Genomic DNA, 25,991 nt, shown 5'->3' on the forward strand with positions numbered 1-25,991 from the left:
CGCTGTACTAAATGATTTTTAGTTGTAACCTTACAGCACTCTGCAGAACACCTGAATGAAGCTTGTGGACCACCAGTTTGGGAAACCCTGTCTTAAGGTATAAACTTCTGGCTGGCAGGCTGAAACTGTCTTCAACTCTCTGAAAGGAAAAAAACAAACAAACCAGGAAGGTATGCACCAGCCGGGACTCGAACCCGGGTCACAAGATTGGGAACCTCGTATGATGCCTCTACACCACTGGTGCAGACGACGAGGACCTTCTCCTTCCTGGGCAGAATGTCTGCTGAGGAAAAACTTCCTGTGTGACTGGATGGCCCAGAGGAGATTTTCAGCACCCTGACCAAAATGTGCAGGGACCTCTAGCTTTTTGCATGTTGTGTCCAGTGCAGAAGCAAAAAGCAGCAGCAGAATAGCAGGTGATATTTTTCTTCTATCAACCTCTGGGTAATGGGCCCAGCATGCTCCCCTTCCAGTTTGGTAAAAGGAACCTGAAATGGCTTGTATAACTGTTTTTCTCTTAGTTGAGTAAAACCTCAGGCCAAGAGGGGTGGAGATCTCTGTGATGCAATTTTTAGCACATCTGGGCTTTAGCTGGAAAGATGCAAGGCCACCCAGCTGCGGATATCATGTTCCGGATGACATGGTCAAGTGGTGAAGGCCGTGGACTGCTAATGTGTTGTGCGCTGTGCTGTGGTTTTGAATCCCACCCTCACAGGATGCTTGCAAGCTTTTGGCTGCCTGTGCCTTCTTTGCATGTCAGCAGAGAAAATGCCGGTCTGGATTCGCACCCAGGTCACTCGCAGCCCTGGCAACGTTGAATGAACGCCATACACAGGATTGGCACTGTTGCATCATGAGGCTTCTTTCTACATTGGTGGCACAAATGAGCGGTCCCTTCCTTGGCATAAATCCTTTCAGGCAAACGGGTAAGCAGCTCCTTATGTTCCCTCAAGCCCTGAGGATTATTTTGCACACTTATACAGTGGTACCTCAGGTTAAGTACTTAATTCGTTCCGGAGGTCCGTTCTCAACCTGAAACTGTTCTTAACCTGAAGCACCACTTTAGCTAATGGGACCTCTCGCTGCCGCCGCACGATTTCTGTTCTCATCCTGAAGCAAAGTTCTTAACCCGAGGTACTATTTCTGGGTTAGCGGAGTCTGTAACCTGAAGCGTCTGTAACCTGAAGCGTAGGTAACCCGAGCTACCACTGTACTTTTTTCCAGACGACTAGGAGTTAACATAACAGAGTTGCAGATCCTAGAGAGGCTGGGGAAAAATAAGTAAACAGCGCAGGGCATCTTCCTCTTCCGCCTCCCGCTTCTCTCCCTCGCACTGTGCTGCGAAATAGCCTTTAGGTCTGGAGCCTCTGCTGCCGGTTGCATTCCTGGCTGCGGGTGCAATGCAAAGAAAAAGGACCGTGTGGAGCGGGTGAGCTAAAGCAAGGAAGGAGAGACAGAAAGCTTAGGAGGAAAGAGCTGCTGGGCGGCAGCGGGGAACAGATTTCTGCAGCCGCCAAATGCAGACAAAGAGCTCTGTCTGCATTTGGCGGCTGCAGAAATGGGGCTGGAAGGGAGCTTCTGAGGGAGATTCCAGGCAGGTGTTTGTTTTCTTGGGGAGGGGCTGCAGCTCAGTGGTTAGAGCCTCTGCTTTGCATGCAGAAGATCCCAGGTCCAATCCCTGGGGCTGGGAAACAGCTCTGTCCGAAACTGCGAAGCTGCTCTAGGAGGTCCCTTCAGCCAAGGTCCCTTCAGCCCCCCCATAAAATATTTGAGGGCCTCCTCCCAAAGTTGATGGGCATTGTCATTCAAACGGTGTGTGCGCGCCATGTAATCAGTTATGTGGGGTGGGGCTTACCTGTCGTCGTCCCCCCCCCCCCAATATTTTATTCAAGCTGGTACACCTGGAAGCTGCTGTCAGTGTTGACAATAATGAGCTGGATGGACCTGACTCGGTATAAGGCAGCTTACCATGTGAGATCATGGCTAGCAGCCACTGACAGCCTTACCCACTGTGAATTTGTCTTTTCAAACCATTAGACTGTGGCTTTTTTGTTTTGTCATGGCAAAGTTAATTATTTCAGTTCTGTTTTAGGTTTTGAATCACATGTGCACGCTGTCTTCGGAAGGCTTGTCCCGAAAAGCAGCAAAGGAATACTTGAAATAAAATAAAGAGAGCAAAAAAAAAAAAGGGTGGGGTGGGGTGATAACATGGAGGTAATGAAACATCACAAATAAACAACTGATACAAATGCATCTGTGGTGTGTTTTTTGTCATTTTTCTTAGCAACAACTCTGGGGAGGAAACATCCAATTCCAGATATTGCACTCCAAAAGAAAAACAGAGGTATACAAACCAGGAACTCTTCAACTCAATAGCTATTCCAGTTTAGTCCAAACCAGGAAACTGTGGTTAACTGTTTCAAAACAAGCCAGGGTATAAACCCATTGTTTGAAGCTGGCTAAATATCTTGGTTTGTTGTGAAGCTGTTAATTATGGCTTCCTGGTTTCAGTTGAAATGGAAACTATAGTGAGTTAAAGAAATCCTGACTTATTTGCTGGCTCCTGCAAACAGAGGAGTAAAGAGGCTGCCCAAAGTTTTGTTTATATCACCTTTGTTAAATCAATATATGATCATTGGAAACATCTAAATGTAAAGCATCGTCCCGTGTTTTCTGTTTTGTTCCAGAAGGTGATGACTTAGACAAGCAGGAGGAAGATCTTTCGCTAGAAAGGTGTGACCTTCCCCATCCTATTATCATCCAAAAGCGGCAAAAGTTCTGGGGTTGAAGAGATGCCGGGAAGTCAACAGGGACAAGGAGGACAACCTGAAAAGGCAACAGAAGGAGCTTTCCTTTGTGAAGATGGAGATAGTAGTTTAAATGAAAGTACATTACAAGAAGGAATCCTCATAAGTAAAGGGGGAACTATGGGCACAGACTGTGGAAAAAGCCTCCATCAGAGTTTTGAGTTTCTTGAGGATGAGAGTGTGGAGACAGGGGGACATCAATATAAATGCTCATCATGCTGGGAAACTTTCCATGACAGAACCCACTTGGATACACATGAGAGAATCCACACAGGAGATAAACCATACGAATGCACAGATTGTGGGAAAAGCTTTAGCACGAGCTATGGGTTTATTGATCATATAAGAGTACACACAGAGGAGAAACCATATATGTGTTCAGACTGCGGTCAGTGCTTCCATCTGAAATCAAACCTTACTGCACACAAGAGAACCCACATAGCAGAGAACCCCTACGAGTGCTCTGAATGCGGGCAAAGCTTTGGTAAGAAATCACATCTTGTCACGCACGAGAGGACCCACACTGGAGAGAAACCCTATCAGTGCTCAGATTGTGGGAAGAGCTTCAGCCAGAAAGGAAATCTCGTTTCCCACATGAGGATCCACACAGGGGAGAAGCCGTATAAATGTTCCCAGTGCGGCAAATGCTTCTCTCATTGCACTTCGCTGATGATGCATGTGAGAACTCACACAGGGGAGAAACCTTACAAGTGCTCCATCTGTGAAAAAAGCTTTGTCAACAAGGGAAACCTTGTTTCACATGTGAGAATCCACACAGGGGAAAAGCCCTATGAATGCAGAGATTGTGGGAAAAGCTTTAGCACCAGCTTTCAGTTTATAGAGCATAAAAGGCTACACACAGGGGAGAAACCCTACATGTGCTCAGACTGTGGGCAAAGTTTCAATTCAAAATCAAACCTCATCACACACAAGAGAACCCACACAGGAGAGAAGCCCTATCAGTGTACTGTGTGTGGGAAAGGCTTCCGGGTTAAATCATCCCTTACTAAACATGTGAGAATCCATACAGGGGAGAAGCCCTACGAATGTCCTGAGTGTGGGAAAAGCTTCAACACTAGCTCCCTGCTTGTGAATCACAAAAGGGTTCATACAGGAGAGAAGCCGTATAAATGCTCAGGATGCGGGAGAAGCTTCCGTCAGAAAGGAAACCTTGTTTCACATATGAGAATCCATACAGGGGAGAAGCCATACCGGTGTTCTGACTGTGATAAAAGCTTCATTGATAAAAAGTCGCTTATTAAGCACAAGAGAACCCATACAGGAGAGAAAGATTATGATTGTAAAGATGGTGGGCAACGCTTCAGGTGCAACTCGGTGCTTTCGTAGCACAGTATAATTCACTGGGCCTGACTGGACAAAGCCTCTCCTTGGTCTGACCTACAAATGCAGGGTAGGGGGGAGACTGCAGACTTGGTGCTTTCTCACTGACTCAGCATTTCTTCCCCACCTCCGGCATCACCAGACGTCCACATGGGACCATATATTAAAATATGGATGTATACTTGGGTTGAATTTCTGTGGTCAGTACCCAGATAGAGTGTGGTCCATTTCTGACTTACATTGGCCATAGAATTGTAGAGGGCAAAGGGACCTTGAGGGTCATCTAGTTCAGTCCCATGCAATGCAGGAATTTCAGACTGCATTGGAAATACTGTGCATTTCCAAGTGGGATGTCTCTAGAGGAGGGGTCTGGCAAGGGGTCTGAAAATCAGGACACCTTTTGGAATAGCTGAAACATCCGGGTGTGCTTAGCCTGGAAGAGAGATTGCGGGAAGAGAGATATTATACCAGTCTTCAAATAACCACACAGAATATGGAACAGGCTTGTTTTCTGTGGCTCCAGAGGGCAAGATTTGGGTGGAAAGCGCGGGGAAGCAGATTTCGGCAAAACATTTAGAAGACCTATTCGACATTGGGGCAAAATTAATCAGGAGGTGGTGCTAGGGTTTTTAAAATCTGAAATACAGTGGTACCTCCGGTTGCGAACGGGATCCGTTCCGGAGGTCCGGCCGTATCCCGAAGTTTTCACAACCGGAGAGACCGCTTCTGTGCATGCGCACGTAGCGGTAGACCGCTTCTGCGTGTGTGCGAGCGGCGAAACACTTCCAGGTTTGCCGCTTTCACAACCCAAAGTTTACGTTACCAGAGGGTAACGTAACCCGAGGTTCCACTGTATGTCATCTGAACCTGTGCACCCTGGATATTCCAAAGTTACCTTTTACCTTAACTGTCAGAGGCAGCGCACGCCTCTGAATACCACTTGCTGGAAACCACAGAAGAGGAAAGGGCTCTTGTTCTCGGGTCCTATTTTGGGCTTTCCATTGGGGCAAATGGTTGGCCACTGTGAGCACGATGCTGGGCTCGTCTTACAGTCTTATGCCACACCACCACACGGATAGTTTCAGAGGTCGGCAGCTACCCAAATGGGCAGGAAGAGATGATGCGCTGCCAGCTACACATGTGGGCAAGATCAGGGAGAGGTATTGTCCGATCTCGCTGTGATGCCACAACACATCCCATTAGAGCAGCCTTCCCCAAGCTGGTGCCCTCCAGATGTTTTGGATCACAGCTCCCATCAGTCTTAGGCCAGCATGGCTATGCAGCATGAAGAGGAGGGCAAGGGGGGAACTTCTATTGCCATTTAGAGCAACTTCTCAGTTGCCCTTAAATTGGCATCGCCAGCCACCACTGGCCATAGGCAGAAGTGCGATGGGACGAGAGATGGGACGCTTACCTTTGTACAGTAGAGTACATTTGACCCCACAGGCCTGGGGTTCCCCCTCCTGTTTTAAGACCATGTTGGAAACATCTGGCGTGCCATGGGTACGAGCATGCAGAAACGCAATGGTGGTAGGGATCTGAAATGCATATTCTGTTCTCGTTTATAATAATTTGATGCTGCCTTTTTAAAAACGTTGCTAACAGGAAACACAGTATTTTTCTGGTCTTTTTGTTCAAAGTGCATAGCTACTAAATGAGAAATAAATAAATCTGGTGTGTTGTAATGGAATGGCACAGCTTAGACCGGGATGGGGAACCAGCAGTCTGCCAGATGTTGCTAGACCCCAGCTCCCCTGATCATCTGTGGCAATGCTGAGTGGACAGGGAAGGTGATGAGACTTGGGAGCCCAAAACATCTGGAAGGAGTCAGGCTGAGGAACATGTTTTACAGAGAGAGAGTTCAATTGCCAGTCTAGAGCAGGCAAGTTGGGCTAGAAATGTAAATGCATCATCTCGCAACTTAAAATTTAGTAGATTTATATGAATTGAACTGTAGGTTGGATGTTAAAACCTTTGTTTTTCTCATTAAGTTCTACATTACAAAATATCTGTTGCTCCATGCACTGTCTCATGTGCGGCTGACCACTGCCCCATGCAGTGAACTGCAGAACATCACCCCTGGAGGCACACTCCATTGTCTCTCGAGACAAGACGGACGCCAATGCGAGTCGATACCATTGATTCATGCTCTTCTGGTGAGGTATTTTGCTCAACCAAAAACTCTGTGCAGACAAATACTTCAAAATAATAAATAATAAATAAGTTTTTATTATGCATGTATATTTCATGTCAGCTCTTGGGCAAGTAACAGACTCCAAAAGATAAATTAAAACACAGATAAATTAAACACAGTTAAAACACGGCAAAAGACGCTAGAACTGATATCCCTCCAACACAATCAATCGTTAACTTTCCCTATGGCTGAGTGTATACATTCTCCAACAGAGCTAGAAAAGTATTTCAAATATCTGTGTGCCCCGGCGACCCAGTGTCTGGGATTCCTCTAGCCCTGTTCATCCAGATAAATATTTGGTGCAATGTCAAAAGGTGGGAAGGGCCAGGGAACTGCAGCTGTTCTCAGCTACTTTGCTGACTTCTCCAATGGCAAGGACGCTGGGGGCGATCATGGCATCTTCTGCCCCCGCCAAGGTCTCACAAGAGTCTGTCTGAAGAACAGCCAGAGGATGGGCATCAAGGGGATACTTCCTTTTTTGCAACTTCCTCTGTGCATCCTTTTGCCTGCGAACCGCCGCTTGTTCGGGGGTTTCAATAGCCCGGCGCCGCGCGTTCCTTTCGGCTTCGACGCGCCGACGCTGCAGCCGCTGCTCCGGGGTCTGCCGCGCTCTGTGGCGTCTCTGGCGCTGCCTCGCCAGGAGCCTCTTCCGCAGTTCTCGAGTTTCCACGTTGAAGCACACGTTCATCTGTATGTACCGATCTGCAAGGATGTCGAAATTGATGCGGGGCGAATTGTGTTTGGGGTTTGTATTTGGAGGGGAGGGCAGGAAGAAATTGCTTGGATTGTGGAAGGTTGAAGTAAGTGGGAAGAGGCAGGGAAGAGGGGACTGGCGATGTGAGAATGTTCAAGTCACATTTGTGGCAGAATTCGCTTTACATAAGAAGCTGCCTTTTGCTGAGAGAAACAATCTGCTCTGACTGGGGCAGCTCTCCAAAGTTTCATTCAGGGGACATTCCCAGTGCTACTTTGAGATGCTGGGTTGGGGACTTTCTGCACTCAAAATAGATGCACTGCTACCTGGCTATGGCGCTCCCCTTATTTGCTATCATGGTTCGTCAAATAAACACTCTGTCTGTCCTGAACCCAGAATAGTTTCAATTAAACTCGGACTTGGAGAAGTTGAAACCTAGTCCAGCACTTCAACTATTAACATAGTAAAAGGTAAAGGTTAAAAGAAGCAGTAACCTGGAAAGTTCAAGTACTGTCAGGCTTTTGAAGGCTTCAGATGACTGAGCCAACCTTCCTGTGTTCAGCTAGCAGAGCTCCCTGGGAGCTGTCCAGAGTCCAAATTTAATCTTGCTTTAGCGACATGGAAGAGGCTGTGGTATTCATTTGGGTGGCGCTGTGGGTTAAACCACAGAGCCTAGGACTTGCCGATTGGAAGGTCGGCGGTTTGAATCCCCGTGATGGAGTGAGCTCCCATTGCTGGGACTCTGCTCCTGCCAACCTAGCAGTTCGAAAGCACATCAAAGTGCAAGTAAATAAATAGGTACCGGGAAGGTAAACAGCATTTCCATGTGCTGCTCTGGTTTACCAGAAGCGGCTTAGTCATGCTGGCCACATGACCCGGAAGCTGTACGCCAGCTCTCTCAGCCAATAAAGTGAGATGAGCGCCGCAACCCCAGAGTCGGCCACAACTGGACCTAATGGTCAGGGGTCCCTTTACCTTTACCTTTACTGACATGGAAGAGGCTGTGGTATTCATGGCCACTTTCCTTTTGGTCTCTGAGTCAAGAGTGAATTTTATTAAAGAATGTTTAAGCACTTTCAGTTGCTCAAAAACATTCCAATTTTTTTTTTAAAAAATGTTTTGCATGCAGAAGGTCTCAGGTTTAATAATAATAACCCTAACCCTAATAATAATAATAATAATAATAATAATAATAATAATTTATTTATACCCCGCCCATCAGGCTGGGCTTCCCCTTCCAACAAAATACTAAAATACAGTAATGCATCAAACATTAAAAGGTTCCCTAAACAGGGCTGCCTTCAGATGCTTTCTAAAAGTCTGGTAGTAGTTGTTCTCTTTGACATCTGGTGGGAGGGCGTTCCACAGGGTGGGCGCCACTACCGAGAAGGCCCTCTGCCTGGTTTCCTGAAAAAGTCCAATCCCTGGACTCTTCAAATAGGGCTGGGAGAGGCTTCTGTCTGCAGCCTTGGAGACCCCAATGGGCTGACTTGTTACAAGGGAACTTCTGATGTGCCTATGTGACTCAAAGAGAGCAGCTGGCCTGGGGCAACCCAATGACCTTCACGGAGATATGGGGACTAGCTCTGCAGATGTGGACTCTCCTTCCTTGGAGGTTTTTCAACAGAGCTTGGATGACCATCTGCCATAGATGCTTTAGCTGAGATTCCTAGATGAGCCTTGGGGGGTACCGTCCAACTCTATAATTCTATGAGAACTGCAAACTAGGGACTTCCTGGCTTACTACTTGAACCTCACATCCTTGGGGACAAACTATATGATCTTCAAACTCCCACCATATCTATCTATCTATCTATCTATCTCCTGCCCACCTAGCAGTTTGAAAGCATGTCAAAGTGCAAGTAGATAAATAGGTACCGTTCCAGCAGGAAGGTAAACGGCGTTTCTGTGCGCTGCTCTGGTTCGCCAGAAGTGGCTTAGTCATACTGGCCACATGACCCGGAAGCTGTACGCTGGCTCCCTTGGCCAATAAAGCGAGATGAGCACCGCAACCCCAGAGTCAGCCACAACTGGACCTAATGGTCAGGGGTCCCTTTACCTTTATCTTTTTATCTATCTATCTATCTATCTATCTATCTATCTATCTATCTATCTATCTACAGCTGTGGGAGACTTTTCCTCTGTGCCATAGCCCCAATCAGGTCACACCCCTCACTGCTCAGGAGCTTCTGTTAGCTGCAGAGAGAAAAATATGTAGGTTTACATTTTTCCTTCTCTGCAGCTAATGGAAGCTCTGGGGGAAAGCAGTCTACTTAAGGGGGACAAGGTTTAGCATCCCCTCCTCACACACTCCTACTTCCCCAGCACAAGTGCAAAAGCCAAGGTTTAATGACCTTTGAAATGTTGAAACATCAATGAATCAGGCACCAGAACCCTTACTTAATAAGTTGATGTCCACGTCATCCTCCGTTTTAGCCTCCAGGGGGAGCCTCTGCATCGTCTTTGGGGAATCTGAAGGGGCTCCAGATGACTCCAGAGAATTCAACTCATCCTCTGGTGGGAACAGCACCTGCAATTCAAATAGGCATCTCTTGCTCAGTGAACAAAGTGCAAATGACAAGGGACTAGGACCTTCTCTGGCCTAGAGGAAAAATCAAGTGGCAGTCGGAGTGCAAATCAGGAACCAGGGTCAACGTCGGATGGACTTTTGTGTGATTACAAATATCTAAACAAAATGACTAAATTGTCTGCTGCTCTGTTTTTCCACAGGAAATTTCCCACTTTTAGAAACACCCCCACCCCCCTCAATTAGGCAGTAACGTAATGGATGAATGAGGAGGGACTCAATGGTAGAGCATCTACTTTGCATGCAAAAGGTTGCGGGTTCAATCCCAGACATCTCCAGGCAGGGATGAGAAAAGGATCCCTGGCTGAAAATTTTCAGAGCTGCTTCCAGTCTGTGTAGACAGGACTGAGCTAGGTGCACCAACAGCTTGACTCAGGAAATACAGGAAGCTGCATAAGGCTAACACAATCCCAAGCAAACTGGGCGTTTGGGGTGGATTCAACGCCAATCGAAGCTGCAATATACTTTTTTTTCCAAGGGACCCTCCCTAAAAAGTACATCTATTTATTTGCAGAGCTCTTCAAGCATGCTAAAGTTAATACGTCAATAGCTTTTAGTGTCTCCAACCTCTACCACCCGCCCCTTAAAATGTGAACAATGGAAGGGAAATCTGTTCTATTTTGCCATTATGTCTCGGAAAACAATACAATAAAAATAATTTCCACGTAAAGCTTTGAAATGGTCTGAACGTAACAATTAAGCCTGCTTTTTTTACCCTAATCAGACATTCGAATTCAATTACGTTGGGATATTGAGAAATACCTTTCAGAAACATAATGTCAAGCTAAGTTAATAGTGGATGATATGAATATGCCTGTGGAAAACGTTAAAATTTTCAGAGGAATCTATTATTTTGAACAACATGCCTGCTATATGGAATTTGACAACTGGACAGCTCCATTTAATCAATAGATATGACTAGACGTGCAAGTTATGAATGGATTGTTTACGGATGTAGACTTTGCATGGACAAGTGGAATGACATTTGGAATGCATTTATACAAAATATAGCAGGTTAAAAATAAACATATATGTATATGGATAGTAATAATAGTAATTAGATAAGCATTTATATGGAACTGGAACTGTTAACTCTTGCAATGATATAATACTGTATAGCTTTATTTTTATTTGACATTGTTCAGTTAAACTTTTCTTAATAATAAATAATAATAAAAGCTATGTCAGGGGTGGGGGACTTTTTTCAGCCCAAGGGCTCAAATTCCCACCTGAGCAGCCTTCTGAGATCAGTGGTGGGCGGGGCCAGAGACAAAAGTGGACAGAGCAACCAGTACAAATTTTACCTTTGTAAAGTAAGATTTTAGTCCTCAAGGTTCTAAATAAGGCACTTGGAAGCTGCTTTGTGCTCTGGTAGCTCTTGCCCTCTTCCCACACAACATTCCTCCATCTGGGGGCTATCTGAGGAGGAAAGTTTGTAAAAGAGGCGGGCATGCTATTAAGATGGGAACATACAGTGCTGCCGTATAATGAGTCAGACCATTGGTCCATCTAGTTCAATACTGTCTACACTGATTGGCCACGGCTCTCCAGGCAGCATACTCTCCAAGCCACACTGGGAGATCTTTGCCAACGCTATACTGGACAAGCCATGGTTTTCCCAGTAGTGATGTATGGAAGTGAGAGCTGGACCAAAAAGAAGGCTGATCGCCGAAGAATTGATGCTTTTGAATTATGGTGCTGGAGGAGACTCTTGAGAGTCCCATGGACTGCAAGAAGATCCAACCTCTCCATTCTGAAGGAAATCAGCCCTCAGTGCTCACTTGAAGGACAGATCCTGAAACTGAGGCTCCAATACTTTGGCCACCTCATGAGAAGAGAAGACTCCCTGGAAAAGACCCTGATGTTGGGAAAGATGGAGGGCACAAGGAGAAGGGGACGACAGAGGACGAGATGGTTGGACAGTGTTCTCGCAGCTACAAACATGAGTCTGACCAAACTGCGGAAGGCAGTGGAAGACAGGAGTGCCTGGCATGCTCTGGTCCATGGGGTCACGAAGAGTCGGACTCGACTAAACGACTAAACAACATACTGTACAAGCTAGGGATTGAGCCTTCTTCAGGCAAAGCAGATGCTCTATGACTGAGCTACAGCTTTTCCTGGAGGTGGCTGGGATGACCCCAAAGACTGGCACACCCACCTTTGGCTCCTGTCTCTTGGGCTCCTGTGGCCTCAGGAGGAAGACCTCCGCCAGGGCCACCGCCTGGGCACAAGTCTCTGGACGGCGTTCCCTAACCCAGCTCTCCATCTCTACAGGGAGGACGCTCAGAAACTGCTCCAGGATCAGCACATCCAAGATCTGCTCCTTTGAGCGCCTCTCCGGCTTCAGCCACTGGTGGCAAACCTCCCAGAGCCTCTTGCAGACGTCTCGGGGCCTCTCAGCTTGCCGACAGCGGAACTGCCGGAAACGCTGGCGCAGAGCCTCCACGCTGACAGCGTCCTCGTCGAGAAGCCCCTCCTCTTCTGCTTTCTCGGAGGAGTCCACGTTGTCAGAAGCCTGCTGAGCTTCTCTAATCAGGCCTGTCTGCTTTTGGGTGACCCACAGTCCTTTGGGCCACGGGCTGACATCGCTCCTTCTCGTCGCTGAGAGGACCCTGCTGTCCTCCTCTGCAGGCTTCCCCGAGGCAGGTGGGGTCTGTGGGTTCTTCCACCCTGAGGGAGAAGACTGCATTGTCCTATGGAAGTCCTGTAACTGGGCTTCCCAGCGCTCTCGCTGCCCCTCCTCAGGCTCCAGTTTAATTGGCTGCAATGCTCCTGCCCCTTCCAGTAACTCTTCTGTGGTCTCCATCTGGACCACATGAAGGTCTCCTTCTTGCACTGCCAAATCCTCCCCCGATTTGGCTTGTCTTCGGTCCTGCATCTTCCTTTTCGCTTCGGGCCGCACCTGAGCTGGAAAGGAGAAAGCAATGGGTTTTATTTGCTAGCTCCCTTAAAACATCAGCACAAGCCAGGAGTAGCCAATGTCGTGCCTTCCTTCCAGTGCTTTACCAGTTGCACTGGCTCCCGGTGGAGTATCAGGTCAGGTTTAAGGTGCTGGTTTTGACCTTAAAAGCCCTTTGTAGCTTAGGGCCCTCGTATTTATGGGACCACCTCTCATGGTATGCCCCACAGAGGACCTTAAGGTCCATGAATAATCATAGTTTAGTGGTCCCGGGCCCTAAGGAAGTCAGATTATCCTCTACCAGGGCCAGGGCCTTCTCAGTGATGGCTCCGACCTGGTGGAATGCTCTGTCCCAATAGACCAGGGCCCTGCAGGTTTTAACTTCCTTCCGCAGGGCCTGTAAGACAGAGTTATTCTGCCTGGCTTTCAATTTGAACTTAGCCTGATCTTTTGTTCCCCTTCCTTCCCTCCCCCTCCCCTTTTTTGAAGATTACCCGCTCTGGGATCCCACAGCTAATTCTCACCTGGTCTCCTCACTGGCCCAAATAGGACTAATTTAGCCAGCTAGCCCTGGTGATCATTTAATGTTTATGTATTTCCCCCCTAAATTGATTTTTGAATTCTGAATTTATTGTTATTCACATTTTATACTGTATTTTATGCTGTTTTTTGTTACATCAATTAAGTGATTTAAATTGGTTGTTAGCTGCCCTGAGCCCAGTTTTCTGAACCGGGAAGGGTGGGGTATAAATAAAAATTTATTTATTAATATAATATTATTATATTATATTATATTATATTATATTATATTATATTATATTATATTATATTATATTATATTATATTATATTATATTATATTATATTATATTATATTATATTATATTATATTATATTATATTATATTATATTATATTATATTATATTATATTATATTATATTATATTATATTATATTATATTATATTCTGCCGGACTCCAACTCCCATCAGGCCTAGAAGGCATGGCCAGTGATATGGGATGGTGGGACTTGTAGTCCATCAAGATCTGCAAGGCACCATTTTGACTAAAGGTATAATTCTCATCCTAAAGATCTAATTCTCACCGAAGTGGTTGGCCTCTGTTTGGGCTGCTTCACTTCAGGCGGTGGGTGGAGGGTTCAAACAATGGAATGCTCCTCCATGCGGAGTGGGGAAGCCACGCACACAGAAAACTAGCATGTCAGGGAAAAGAGGTCTAGCCTCGCCTTCCCTCTGACGCGGTAGCTTTTTATACGCAAGGATCTTTGGGAAGAGACAGAGGGGCATGTGCTCATGAAAGCATCCTGTCTGTCAATTTACACTTACATTAGCAGCACAGCACAGAACTGGAGTCCCCAACCTTTTTGAACCTGTGGGCACATTTCAGATTTTGAGAGGAGGTGCCCGTTACAAAATGTAACTGGGGAGGGTGTGGCATAACATAAAATGGCTGCTGTTAGGGGTTCTCATTTCACAGAAGATGCTTAGAAAGTACCTACACACTTTGCCCCACGATGGTCTTCCCGCTAGGGTTAAAAACTTGCTTTTTAAAAGTGAAAGCTCAGTGTCCTGAACACCTGTCCTGCAGCACAACTGAGAGCTGTCGCGATCACCATGATGCCCATGGTCACCAGTTTAACCACCCTGGTGGAGAAAGCGGCAGTGACTTGCCCAAGGTGCTCTTCTCTATCAGAGGCAGTATACCTCTTAGAAGCCGTTTTGGCATATAAGTGGCATATTTTTGTTTTATTTATTTATTTACTGAATTTATATACTGCCCTATACCTGGGGGTCTCAGGGCGGTTCACAGAATAAAATCAAGATATAAAACCACAAAATACATAATAAAAATAAAAGCAACAACCCAATAGTGCCCCCCCCGCAAAAAACCCACATTTTAAAAGGGCATAGGATGTAAATCAGATCAACCAAAGGCCTGGTTAAAAAGAAACATTTTTGCCTGGTGCCTAAAGGTGTATAATGAAGGCGGCAGGTGAACTTCCCTGGGGAGATCATTCCACAGACGGGGATCCACTGCAGAGAAGGCACACAAAGAAGAGCCTCAGAAGATGATCTCGGGATCTGCATAGGTTCATATGAGAAGAGGCGGGCCTTGAGGTGTTGGGGTCCTGAGCTGCTTAAGGCTTTGTAGGTCAAAGCCAGCACTTTGACTTGGGCCCGGAAACTAATTGGTAGCCAGTGCAGTCAGACCAGGATGGGTGTAATATGCTCAAAGCATCTTGCTTTGGTGAGCAACCTGGCTACTGAATTCTGCACTAGCTGAAGTTTCCGAACCATCTTCAGAGGGAGCCCTACGTGCAACGCATTGCAGCAATCTAACCCTGAGGTTACCGGAGCATAGACCACAGTAGTTAGGCTATCCCTGTCCAAATAGTGGTGCAGCTGGACCACCAGCTGAAGCTGATGGAAGGCACTCCAGGCCACTGAGGCCATCTGAGCCTCGAGTGACAGCAAAGGATCTAGGATCTACCTCCAGGCTACAAACCTGCTCCTTCAGGGGAAGTGTAACCCCATCAAGAGCAGGCAACCTCCCAGTCATCCGGTCTAGGAAACCACCCACCAACCAACAGAGCCTCTGTCTTATCTGGACTGAGCTTCAGTCTGTTGGCTCTCATCTAGTCCAATACTGAGGCAAGACACCAGTTTGTTGGGAATCACAAGTGTAGAGAGTGGTGCAGTTATGCTCAGGTCTTGCTTGGGGTCTTCTCGCAGGCGATTGATTGATTACTGTGAGAACAGAATGCTAAATTATGAGGGGCCTTTGGCTTAAGCCTGCCAGGCTCTTCTTGGGGACTTATGTGAGCTTCATGGCCAGGTGGGGATTTGAACCCTGCTCTCCCAGGTTGTAGTCCCGCACTCTAACCACTACACCACATTGAGGAACAGATCTTTACCCAACATGATGGCTCTACTTTTGCCTTTCCACAGCCCCTCTGTGTAAAGTTGTGCCATTGGCTCCTCCTCTGCCTCTGGCGAGCTAGCAACCTCCTCTTCAAACATCAGGTTAACCTAAAAATAAAAAATGAAGGATTTATAGAACATGTTAAGCAAAGCACCCAAAGCGGTTTGTGTGATTTTGACAACTCTGCAAAATAGGCCAGTATTGTTATTTTTATTGTTTAAGAGTTTAGAAGCAAGATACAGTCGTACCTTGGTTTTCGAATGGAATCCGTTCCGGAAGTCCATTCGACTACTGAAAATGTTTGAAAACCAAGGCACGGCTTACAATTGGCTGCAGGAGCTTCCTGCACTCAGTCGGAAGCCGCAGAAGCCACGTCGGATATTCGTCTTCCGTAAAACGTTCGCAAACTGGGACACTCACTTCTGGGTTTGCGGTGTTCGGGAGCCAAAACGTTCGAGTCACAAGGCGTTCAACAACCAAGGTACGATTGTATTACAAAATGAAATAGGGAGTACAAACAAAGAAAAAACAATAAAATTTGTTTCCTCTAAAATTTGTATCCTGAACTGCCTTGTGTATAGTAACATAGAAAGACCATATGCAAATCAAAAGTGAAATGAAATTAAATCATAAACTGAAGTGGCAGGTACCTGGAAGTGTCCTCTGCAGCCTCCCTGCAAAGATTGTCTCTGGGGCCCCTTGAAGGATTCACAAAGAAAGAGATGTTCTCACCTGCTGCTTCTGCTCTTCAAGCTCCTGCGACCCAAGCAGGAAATCCTCTGCCAGAATCACTGCCCGGGCGCAAGTCTCTGGGCCATGCCCCTGAACCCAGATCTGCATCTCCGGGGGCAGGATGGCCAAGAACTGCTCCAGGATCACCAGCTCCAGGATCTGCTCCTTGGTGTGCTCTTCTGGCCTCAGCCACTGGTGGCAAAGCTCCTGGAGATGCCTCCACAACCCCATGGGTCCTTCGGCTTCTCGATAGCAGAAGTGCCTGAAGTTGTGGCAGCATGCCTCCAAGCTGCCTAGGTCTGGACTCTCTTTCACTCTTGTGGGAGAATCCAGGCGATGCTCACAGACCTTGAGGGATCCTCTCAAAAAGTCTGGCAGGGTTCGCTTCGTAAGCTCGCTCCGAGGCCACTGAGTGGTGTCTGTCACTCCATTCGCAGACAGAATGAGCAAATCCCTAGGGCCCTCTCCAGACTCAGGATCAAGCAAGAATGGATCATCATGTTCTGTGTGAGGGGGTTGTGCCGGCTGCATGAAGCCTTGCCACTGGGTTTCACAGTACCCGTCCTCCGGTTCCTCCTTTATTGGGAACGGAGACAGCCTTCTTGACAGCTCTTCAGTGGTCTCAACCTGGACAACACGCAGGTCCCTTCCTCCCGCCTCAGGCATCTCCCCTGTTTCAGGCTCTTCAGGGTCTTGGTCCTCCATTTTGACTTCTGGTGGTATCCAGTGCCCTGTAAATAAAAGACTTCTTAGATGAGGCACATCAGAACTATGTACAGTGGTACCTCAGTTTTCAAGCGTCTCGGAGGCTGAACGGAGGCTTCCGCAGTGTGTTTTTCAATTTTTCCAACTGAATTTGTAGCCAGCCCTTTGCACTCCTGTTTTTGAACGTTTCGGAAGTCAAACGGTCTTCCGGAACAGATTGCGTTTGACAACTGAGGTAATAGTGCAAGTAAGAAATGTATACTGATTACAGTAGATTGGAAAATTTTCAGATGTGATTGATGGAAGTAAAAAAAACCAAAACTGTATAAGATGTAAAATTATGTTTAATTATTGTTGAAAATGATATGTGATATGTTAAGGAAGACAATGTGTAATGTCTGTAAGTTTGTCTTTTTCTATATCTATTTTTCTATTCTTTCTTTTTCCTTAATCTCAGAGCCAGTGTGGTGTAGTGGTTAAGAGCGGTAGTCACGTAATCTGGGAAACCGGGTTCGCGTCTCCGCTCCTCCACATGCAGCTGCTGGGTGACCTTGGGCCAGTCACACTTCTGTGAAGTCTCTCAGCCCCACTCACCTCACAGAGTGTTTGTTGTGGGGGAGGAAGGGAAAGGAGAATGTTAGCCGCTTTGAGACTCCTGAAGGGGAGTGAAAGGCGGGATATCAAATCCAAACTCTTCTTCTTCTTCTTCTTTTTCCTTTTACCTATGTACTTTTATCCTTTAAATGTTTGTATTTTTTGGTTGATGTAATTTGTAAGAATTAATAAAATGATATTAAAAAAAAGAAGAAAGAAAAGAAAATGATATGTTAAAACTAATAAAAAATTGTAATTAAAAAAAAGAGAGAACTGAGGTACCACTGTACTCCCATGGTTTAGACCAGGGATGAGGAACCCTTTGTTTTTTCCTAGCAAGGGTTGAATTCTCTCAGCGGTCGTCTGTCAAGGGCTGTGTACTGGTAGCGGGCAGGGAGGGCTGCAGTGAGAAAGCCAAAACTGGATGGGGCCCAAAAGGAGGTGGGTGGGGCACCCCGTTTTACTTCTCTCTCTTTCTGCCACATTGTTTCTCTTCACTTTCACCCCTCCTTGCACATGGAATTTGACTGAAGACAATTCGGAGCTCAGCAGACCAACAGTCTGACTAAATATTTCTTATAAAGCAGTGCACGCTAACACAAAAATTAAACGCGTTCATAATAGCTATCTGTAAAACATAATTTAAAACTCGCTCCCCCCCCCCCCCGGACAGAGTAATTGCCACACACAGGAAGAACAAGGATATAGGTTTGAGTACCTCACCTGTAGTTTTATAAATAATTTAATGTGTCAATACGAATGAAAATTGTTAATATTTCAATTGTTATATAAGGGATTGGTATTTTGACCAGAGTGCAATTGAAATTAATAAGATTTTGGAACGCAGAAATAAAGTAAACCATCAAACCATCAATTCTAGCACGCGGGGGGCACCTAAATTATCTGAATGGTTGGTATTAGTAATTGTATTATAATTTGGCATTGTTATAATGAGGCAAGTATTGGATTATTGTAACTGAAAATTAATAAAAATTATTATAAAATTAAAAATAAAACTCGCTCCCCCACCTGCCTCCTGGCCGCCATTAACAACCAAAGTGATAAACACCCAGGGATGACATCAAACTCAACCCAGGAAGAGCCACGGGAATGCATATCTGTAGCTTTTACCAAATGTTTGGTGTGGCGTAAGCGGCGATGCCTGAGAGGACCTTGCCTTCCTCAGCACCTCCTCCGCATCTTTCCTCCTTTGCGTCTTCCAAGAGTCTTCCCTGTGCTTCTTTTGGTAGGCGCTGTCCAGCTTCCGCTCTTCCCTGATCATCTTCATTGCTCTCCTCGCCTTCTCTCGCTCAAGGAGTCTCTGCTCGTCGCTTTGCCTCGCCCGGCTCTCTCTCTTCCTCTCGGCGGCACTCTTGCTCATGGTGCAGAAGACCGGCACCCTCCCTTCAGCAGTTGTTTCGTGGAGTTTTATATATTTGAAAATTCACGTTATAGGGGCTGGCTCCCACCATTTCCCGACACGGACTTTGTCCCGAAAGGCGAGGGAAGAGACTGTGTTCAGCTCTGGGGTGGATCCATCTCTTTGGCCTAGCTGAGAAGAGTCAGAAAGGGAGAGAAGCTTCTGGAAGAAGCCTGTAAATTTCTTCTACGGTTGAGGAGAAGCTGGTGGAGTATAAGACCTATATGGGCAATCTCTGGAAGATAAATTGTATTTCGAGGAGTTAGTGATCTAACAGTTACCCTTCCTGCCTCTGTTTGCTTTCCCCTCTCTATCGCTTTTTGAGCTCTTTGATAGCTGAGAACAGCCTTTAATGCCCTAATCTGTTGGAAGGAAGTGATATTATTGGGTACCTTCTTTGGATGTTGGACACTGTTTGAAGAAAGTGAGGCATTGGGAGAGGTGGCTAATGAATAGCAGTACATGTGAAAAGGATCTAGGAGTCTTGGTTGACCACAAACTTGACATGAGCCAACAGTGTGACGTGGCAGCTAAAAAAGCCAATGCAATTCTGGGCTGCATCAATAGGAGTATAGCATCTAGATCAAGGGAAGTAATAGTGCCACTGTATTCTGCTCTGGTCAGACCTCACCTGGAGTACTGTGTCCAGTTCTGGGCACCACAGTTCAAGAAGGACACTGACAAACTGGAACGTGTCCAGAGGAGGGCAACCAAAATGGTCAAAGGCCTGGAAACGATGCCTTATGAGGAAAGGCTAAGGGAGCTGGGCATGTTTAGCCTGGAGAAGAGGAGGTTAAGGGGTGATATGATAGCCATGTTCAAATATAGAAAAGGATGTCACATAGAGGAGGGAGAAAGGTTGTTTTCTGCTGCTCCAGAGAAGCGGACACGGAGCAATGGATCCAAACGACAAGAAAGAAGATTCCACCTAAACATTAGGAAGAACTTCCTGACAGTAAGAGCTGTTTGACAGTGGAATTTGCTGCCAAGGAGTGTGGTGGAGTCTCCTGCTTTGGAGGTCTTTAAGCAGAGGCTTGACAACCATATGTCAGGAGTGCTCTGATGGTGTTTCCTGCTTGGCAGGGGGTTGGACTCGATGGCCCTTGTGGTCTCTTCCAACTCTATGATTCTATGAATACAGTCATACCTCGGGTTACAGACGCTTCAGGTTGCGTTTTTTCGGGTTGCGGATTGCCGAAACCCAGAAGTACCGGAACGGGTTACTTCCGGGTTTCAGCGGTCGTGTATGCGCAGAAGCGCCGAATCGCAACCTGTGCGTGTGCAGACAGATTGCGAACGCTGTGGGTTGTGAATGTGCATCCCACACATTATTTTGTTTTTATGGAGTTTTGTTTTGTTGTACTTGGCTGCACGCGCACACACACACACACACACACACACACACATATGCATATATTATTATACAGTGCTTTGATATTTTTTATACAGGTTGGTGGTATACTAACAAACATTTATAAAGAAGTTGACTTATTTGTCACTTTTTATATAAAAAGCTTCTGAGACTTGCAAAAGATTAAGAGGTTGACATTTTCATGGAATTACCCCCATGGATAACTATTTAAAATTAGGTGTATTTTAAAATGCTATATAACAAATAGATAATTGTAGTCATTTTGTGGGTTGCATTTTGTTTTATGATTTCATCTGACTTTGGCTTATGTTTTGTCTAATCCTTGCCTTAGACTGGTGTTTTTCAGTATCAAATGCCTCTTTGAACATTGGCAGAATAACATATACCGTATTTTGCGCCCCATAAGACGCTCCGGCCCATAAGACGCACCTAGTTTTTTGGGGGGGAAATAAAGAAAAAAAAATTTATTTCCCCCCCAGGTGCGGGGCTGGAAGAACCAGGTCGGGGAACAGTGGGAAGGCACGCTCTGCCTCCCCGCTGTCCCCCGAGCTTGTGGGGCTGGCGATGGGGAGAAGTGCACCAGTCCCGGGAGGGCAGGCAGCTCTGTGCCGCCATCCTGAGCGGGGCGGGTCTTAGCGCCCCGCTCGGGATGGCGGCTGAGACCTGCCTGCGGTCCCGCGACGGCAGGCAGCTCTCTGCCACCATCCCGAGCGGGGCGGGACTTAGCGCCCCGCTCGGGATGGCGGCGTAGACCTGCCTGCGGTCCCGCGATGGCAGGCAGCTCTCTGCCGCCATCCCGAGCGGGGCGGCACTTAGCGCCCCGCTCGGGATGGCGGCAGAGACCTGCCTGCGGTCCCGCGACGGCAGGCAGCTCTCTGCCGCCATCCCGAGTGGGGCGGGACTTAGCGCCCCGCTCGGGATGGCGGCAGAGACCTGCCTGCGGTCCCGCGACGGCAGGCAGCTCTCTGCCGCCATCCCGAGTGGGGCGGGACTTAGCGCCCCGCTCGGGATGGCGGCAGAGACCTGCCTGCGGTCCCGCGACGGCAGGCAGCTCTCTGCCGCCATCCCGAGTGGGGCGGGACTTAGCGCCCCGCTCGGGATGGCGGCAGAGACCTGCCTGCGGTCCCGCGACGGCAGGCAGCTCTCTGCCGCCATCCCGAGTGGGGCGGGACTTAGCGCCCCGCTCGGGATGGCGGCAGAGACCTGCCTGCGGTCCCGCGACGGCAGGCAGCTCTCTGCCGCCATCCCGAGTGGGGCGGGACTTAGCGCCCCGCTCGGGATGGCGGCAGAGACCTGCCTGCGGTCCCGCGACGGCAGGCAGCTCTCTGCCGCCATCCCGAGTGGGGCGGGACTTAGCGCCCCGCTCGGGATGGCGGCAGAGACCTGCCTGCGGTCCCGCGACGGCAGGCAGCTCTCTGCCGCCATCCCGAGCGGGGCGGGACTTAGCGCCCCGCTCGGGATGGGGGCGCAGAGCTGCGCTGGTCCCAGGACCGCAGGCAGCTCTGCAGGGCCACCGGGAGCGGGGCGGAGCTTCTCCCCCGGCTCCCGGTGGCCGGGCAGAGCTGCGCTGGTCCCAGGAGCGCAGGCAGCTCTGCAGGGCCACCGGGAGCGGGGCGGAGCTTCTCTCCCGGCTCCCGGTGGCCGGGCAGAGCTGCGCTGGTCCCACGAGCGCAGGCAGCTCTGCACGGCCACCGGGAGCGGGGCGGAGCTTCTCCCCCGGCTCCCGGTGGCCGGGCAGAGCTGCGCTGGTCCCAGGAGCGCAGGCAGCTCTGCAGGGCCACCGGGAGCGGGGCGGAGCTTCTCCCCCCGCTCCCGGTGGCCGGGCAGAGCTGCGCTGGTCCCAGGACCGCAGGCAGCTCTGCAGGGCCACCGGGAGCGGGGCGGAGCTTCTCCCCCGGCTCCCGGTGGCCGGGCAGAGCTGCGCTGGTCCCAGGACCACAGGCAGCTCTGCACGGCCACCGGGAGCGGGGCGGACCTTCGCCCCGGCTCCCGGTGGCCGGGCAGAGCTGTGCTGGTCCCGGGATTGCAGGCAGCTCTGCGCAACCCTCGGAGCCGGTCTTCCGAGGGTTGCGCAGAGCTTCCTGAAGCCTGGAGAGCGAGAGGGGTCGGTACACACCGACCCCCCTCGCTCTCCAGGCTTCAGCGAAAGCCTGCATTCGCCCCATAAGACGCAGGCACATTTCCCCTTCATTTTTGGAGGGGGAAAAGTGCGTCTTATGGGGCGAAAAATACGGTATATATTTCTAATTAAATAACCCTGATACTTAACATTGGACATTAAGAGATAAAAGAGATAAGAGATAATACTGCTTTAAAAAAAAAAGTTTAAATATTGGTTTATACTGTACATTTCCCTGATATTTTATGTGGGGGCAGTAAACAGTTCTTTTTATAAAATAAATAATGTGATGAAAATTATCTCCTAAACATTATTATTATTATTATTATTATTATTATTATTATTATTAACATAATTAGCTCAGACTGTGTTTGTGTGCCCACAGGCAACAGATTTAACTATATTTAACTATATTTAAAACCAACTAAAAATCAGCTTTTATTAACCCTCACTTTTTAATAATCATTTTTTAAAAAGAGAAGCTGAATATGAAATAGGGCATTCAGTTACAATAGATGTGATCATTAATCCCCACAATGCACGCACACCTGCTTAATCTGTATAATCTGCTCAGAGGCTGCTTGGCTTTGGTTGCCATGGAAACCAGGGAATATCGAGGCCCAAATCCTGCTAGTTAATTTGGACGAAAGCTTCCTTTTTTCTGAGTCTCCTAATGAGGAGGTGAACTCACATGACATACACACATACACAAACAAACAAACAAACATATCTTGCACACAGAAAAGTATCTGCTCAGGAAGAAGCTTCTGGCCGAGACTTTTCTGACATACTAGTTTTCCCACATACAGGTAATCTTGCTATATTTTAATGGAGAAACATTCAGTCATGTGAGCCTTCACCTGTTGTCCAAAGTGGCACAGTTAAGGTTTGCCTCCTTGTCTGATGTATGTGGTTACCAACGGCAAACCTTTAAATGTAGTCATTTGACCATGAAGACCAACTCCCACCCCATTGCTGTGAACGGGGAGCTCATCACAAACTCATTTTAGCTCAAATTGGGCCTAGGGTTGATAAAAGAATTAGAGACCCCAGGTGTATAATTTCATTATTTTAATAGTGCTGCTTTAATTGCATTTAACCTTTTAGATTAGCCTTGAATTTCGTGTGTTCTGCATTTGTGAGTCTCTCCCTCCTACGCCGCATTCCATCTCTCCTTATCTATTTTTTTTTTATTTTTTTTATTTACTGAATTTATATGCCGCCCTGTAGTTTTGCAACGTTCAACACCCTTAGGAAACTAAAGGTAAAGGGTAAAGGGACCCCTGACCATTAGGTCCAGTCGTGGCCGACTCTGGGGTTGCGGCGCTCATCTCACTTTACTAGCCGAGGGAGCCGGCATACAGCTTCCGGGTCCTGTGGCCAGCATGACTAAGCTGCTTGTGGCGAACCAGAACAGCACACGGAAACGCCGTTTACCTTCCCGCTGGAGTGGTACCTATTTATCTACTTGCACTTTGACATGCTTTCGAACTGCTAGGTTGGTAGGAGCAGGGACCGAGCAACGGGAGCTCACCCCGTCGCGGGGATTCGAACCTCCAACGTTTTGATTGACAAGTCCTAGGTTCTGTGATTTAAGCCACAGCGCAAACTACAGCTCCCACAATTCTCTGTGGGGGAAAGCCATGACAGCTGGGAGCAGTAGGACGCTGCTTGAAATGTGCCACGCAAATGGGGCCCCTGTGTGTGTGTAAAAGCAACTAGATTACCCAAATACATAGAACAGGATTTGTTTTACAATGTGCAAAAGAGGAAAGCATCCTGGCAAGCCACGTGCTTGGACGCAGCTGTTTCAAGGGGCAGGTGTCCCCACTCCCCGCCTGCCCTCCTGCCTCCTCTGCATCTGCTTCTCCTGCTCGGGGAATCTCCTCTTCTGAATCATGCTCCCCCCCCACAACCTCCTTGAACTCACCTTCTCCTTGCAAGGATTTCCACCAGGGGACGCGGGCAGGAAGTCCCCGGGCAACACGCCTTGCACGATTATGATCGCAGGCTGGAATGTGCAAAAGGGAAGTTTTTTGGGTGGGGGTGTTGTGGGGGGTGGGTTCCCCTACCGAGAAAGGGAAAAAGAGGGGGGGCGGGACAGGAAAGTGACATGCATTGCTCCCTTTTCCCATTTCAGGATCTCTCTAGGCAGGAGAACTCTCTGCATTTAACCCGCTCAGTCTCTTTTCAGGAAAGCTGGCTTTTCCTTATAGAGCGGGGACGTCAAGACAAAGGCCACCTAAGTCCTACTGTAGGTGGTAACAGCAGTCACGAAATTAAAAGACGCCTGCTTCTTGGGAGAAAAGCAATGAAAAACCTAGACAGCACCTTAAAAAGCAGAGACATCACCTTGCCAACAAAGGTCCGTATAGTTAAAGCTATGGTTTTCCCACTAGTGATATATGTAAGTGAGAGCTGGACTATAAAGAAGACTGGACTATAAAGAAGATTGCTGAAGAATTGATGCTTTTGAATTATGGAGGAAACTCTTGAGAATCCCATGGACTGCAAGAAGATCAAACCTATCCATTCTTAAGGAAATCAGCCCTGAGTGCTCACTGGAAGGACAGATAATGAAGCTGAGGCTCCAATATTTTGGCCACCTCATGAGAAGACTCCCTGGAAAAGACCCTGATGTTGGGAAAGATTGAGGGCACAAGGAGAAGGGGACGACAGAGGACGAGATGGTTGGACAGTGTTCTCGAAGCTACCAGCATGAGTTTGACCAAATTGTGGGAGGCAGTGGAAGACAGGAGGGCCTGGCGTGCTCTGGTCCATGGGGTCACGAAGAGTCAGACACGACTAAACAACAAAGAAGTCCTACTCAGAGTAGACCCACTGAAACTAATGAGCCTAAGTTAATCTATTAACTTAGAATCATGGAAACAAAACCTCTACAATACCTTGGATAGCTCAGTTGGTAGACCATGAGACTCTTGGGCAAAGGATATTCCTGCGTTGCTGGGGATTTTACTAGAAGGGACAATTGTGGTCCCTTCTAACTAATTCTACGATTCCATAGGATTGTCGAGTTGGACGGGACCCCAACGGTCATCTAGTCCAACCCCCTGCAATGCTGGAATCAACTAATGGACTCTTACTGTGAGAAAGTTCTTCCTGGTGTTCTCGTAACTTGAACCCAACGGTTCTGGTCCCACCCTCTGGAGCAGGAGAAAACAAGCTTGCTCCATCTTCCATGTGATAGCCCTTTGACCGAGTCCGCTGCATGCATGAAGAGCACATGCTCGCCAGCTGAGATACTGCCCTCTCTGTGTGGTGGCTTGTACCAGGCTGAAATACCTTCCCCTCCATAACACTAAAGCTGACCAGATGAAACTGGTCTAACAATAATCTCTTGGCCTAGTGGCCACTAGTCTGCTTCGCAGCAGCCTTGTGAAGGCTAAAAAAGGGCAGGGGAGCTGAGAACCACGCATGGCACCCAGAGGGCTTTTGAGGAAGGTGGGGAGAAAAAAGAAAGCACTTGCACTGCAGGCAGAAACTCAACATGGTGTGTGGTATAGTAGTAGTGTCTGACTAAGGAGTGGGAGAACCGTTTAAGTCAATTTGAGCTTCTTGGAGAAAA

General features: G+C 47.8%; 2 protein-coding genes across 8 annotated transcripts; one reads left to right on the top strand and one right to left on the bottom strand.

Moving 5' to 3' along the window:
• Window positions 1–1,278: 1,278 nt before the first annotated feature.
• Window positions 1,279–6,154, top strand: LOC310701659 (uncharacterized protein). The gene is made up of 2 exons (XM_083492894.1): window positions 1,279–1,429; window positions 2,688–6,154. The coding sequence occupies exon 2, from the start codon at window positions 2,793–2,795 to the stop codon at window positions 4,152–4,154; it is 1,362 nt and encodes a 453-aa protein (XP_083349020.1). The 5' UTR covers window positions 1,279–1,429; window positions 2,688–2,792; the 3' UTR covers window positions 4,155–6,154.
• A 193-nt stretch (window positions 6,155–6,347) lies between these two features.
• Window positions 6,348–25,517, bottom strand: LOC310701190 (uncharacterized protein). 7 transcript variants are annotated; one of them, XM_083491659.1, is made up of 7 exons: window positions 25,312–25,517; window positions 18,626–19,046; window positions 16,196–16,926; window positions 15,456–15,570; window positions 11,782–12,530; window positions 9,437–9,566; window positions 6,348–7,044 (listed from the first exon to the last, which is right to left on the bottom strand). In XM_083491659.1, exons 2-7 carry the CDS (start codon window positions 18,873–18,875, stop codon window positions 6,650–6,652), a joined length of 2,370 nt encoding a protein of 789 aa, XP_083347785.1. In that variant the 5' UTR covers window positions 18,876–19,046; window positions 25,312–25,517; the 3' UTR covers window positions 6,348–6,649. The 7 variants fall into 7 exon arrangements, with proteins under 7 accessions (XP_083347785.1, XP_083347787.1, XP_083347781.1 ...); XM_083491661.1 differs by lacking the exon at window positions 25,312–25,517 and adding an exon at window positions 24,336–24,717 and having other exon boundaries at window positions 16,196–16,908; window positions 18,626–19,149; XM_083491655.1 differs by lacking the exon at window positions 25,312–25,517 and adding an exon at window positions 24,336–24,714 and having other exon boundaries at window positions 18,626–19,042.
• Window positions 25,518–25,991: the final 474 nt, after the last annotated feature.

Source organism: Podarcis liolepis (assembly GCF_965112155.1).
Source record: "Podarcis liolepis genome assembly, chromosome: 2".
Lineage (NCBI taxonomy): Eukaryota > Metazoa > Chordata > Lepidosauria > Squamata > Lacertidae > Podarcis > Podarcis liolepis.

Coding starts and splice junctions, on each gene's coding strand:
- LOC310701659 (XM_083492894.1), top strand. CDS start 2,793: ATGCCGGGAAGTCAACAGGGACAAGGAGGACAACCTGAAAAGGCAACA.
- LOC310701190 (XM_083491659.1), bottom strand. CDS start 18,875: ATGAGCAAGAGTGCCGCCGAGAGGAAGAGAGAGAGCCGGGCGAGGCAA. Junction 15,571..16,195: donor TTGAAGAGCAGAAGCAGCAG/GTGAGAACATCT, acceptor TTTTATTTTTAG/GTTAACCTGATGTTTGAAGA. Junction 7,045..9,436: donor CGTGGACATCAACTTATTAA/GTAAGGGTTCTG, acceptor ACATCCTTGCAG/ATCGGTACATACAGATGAAC.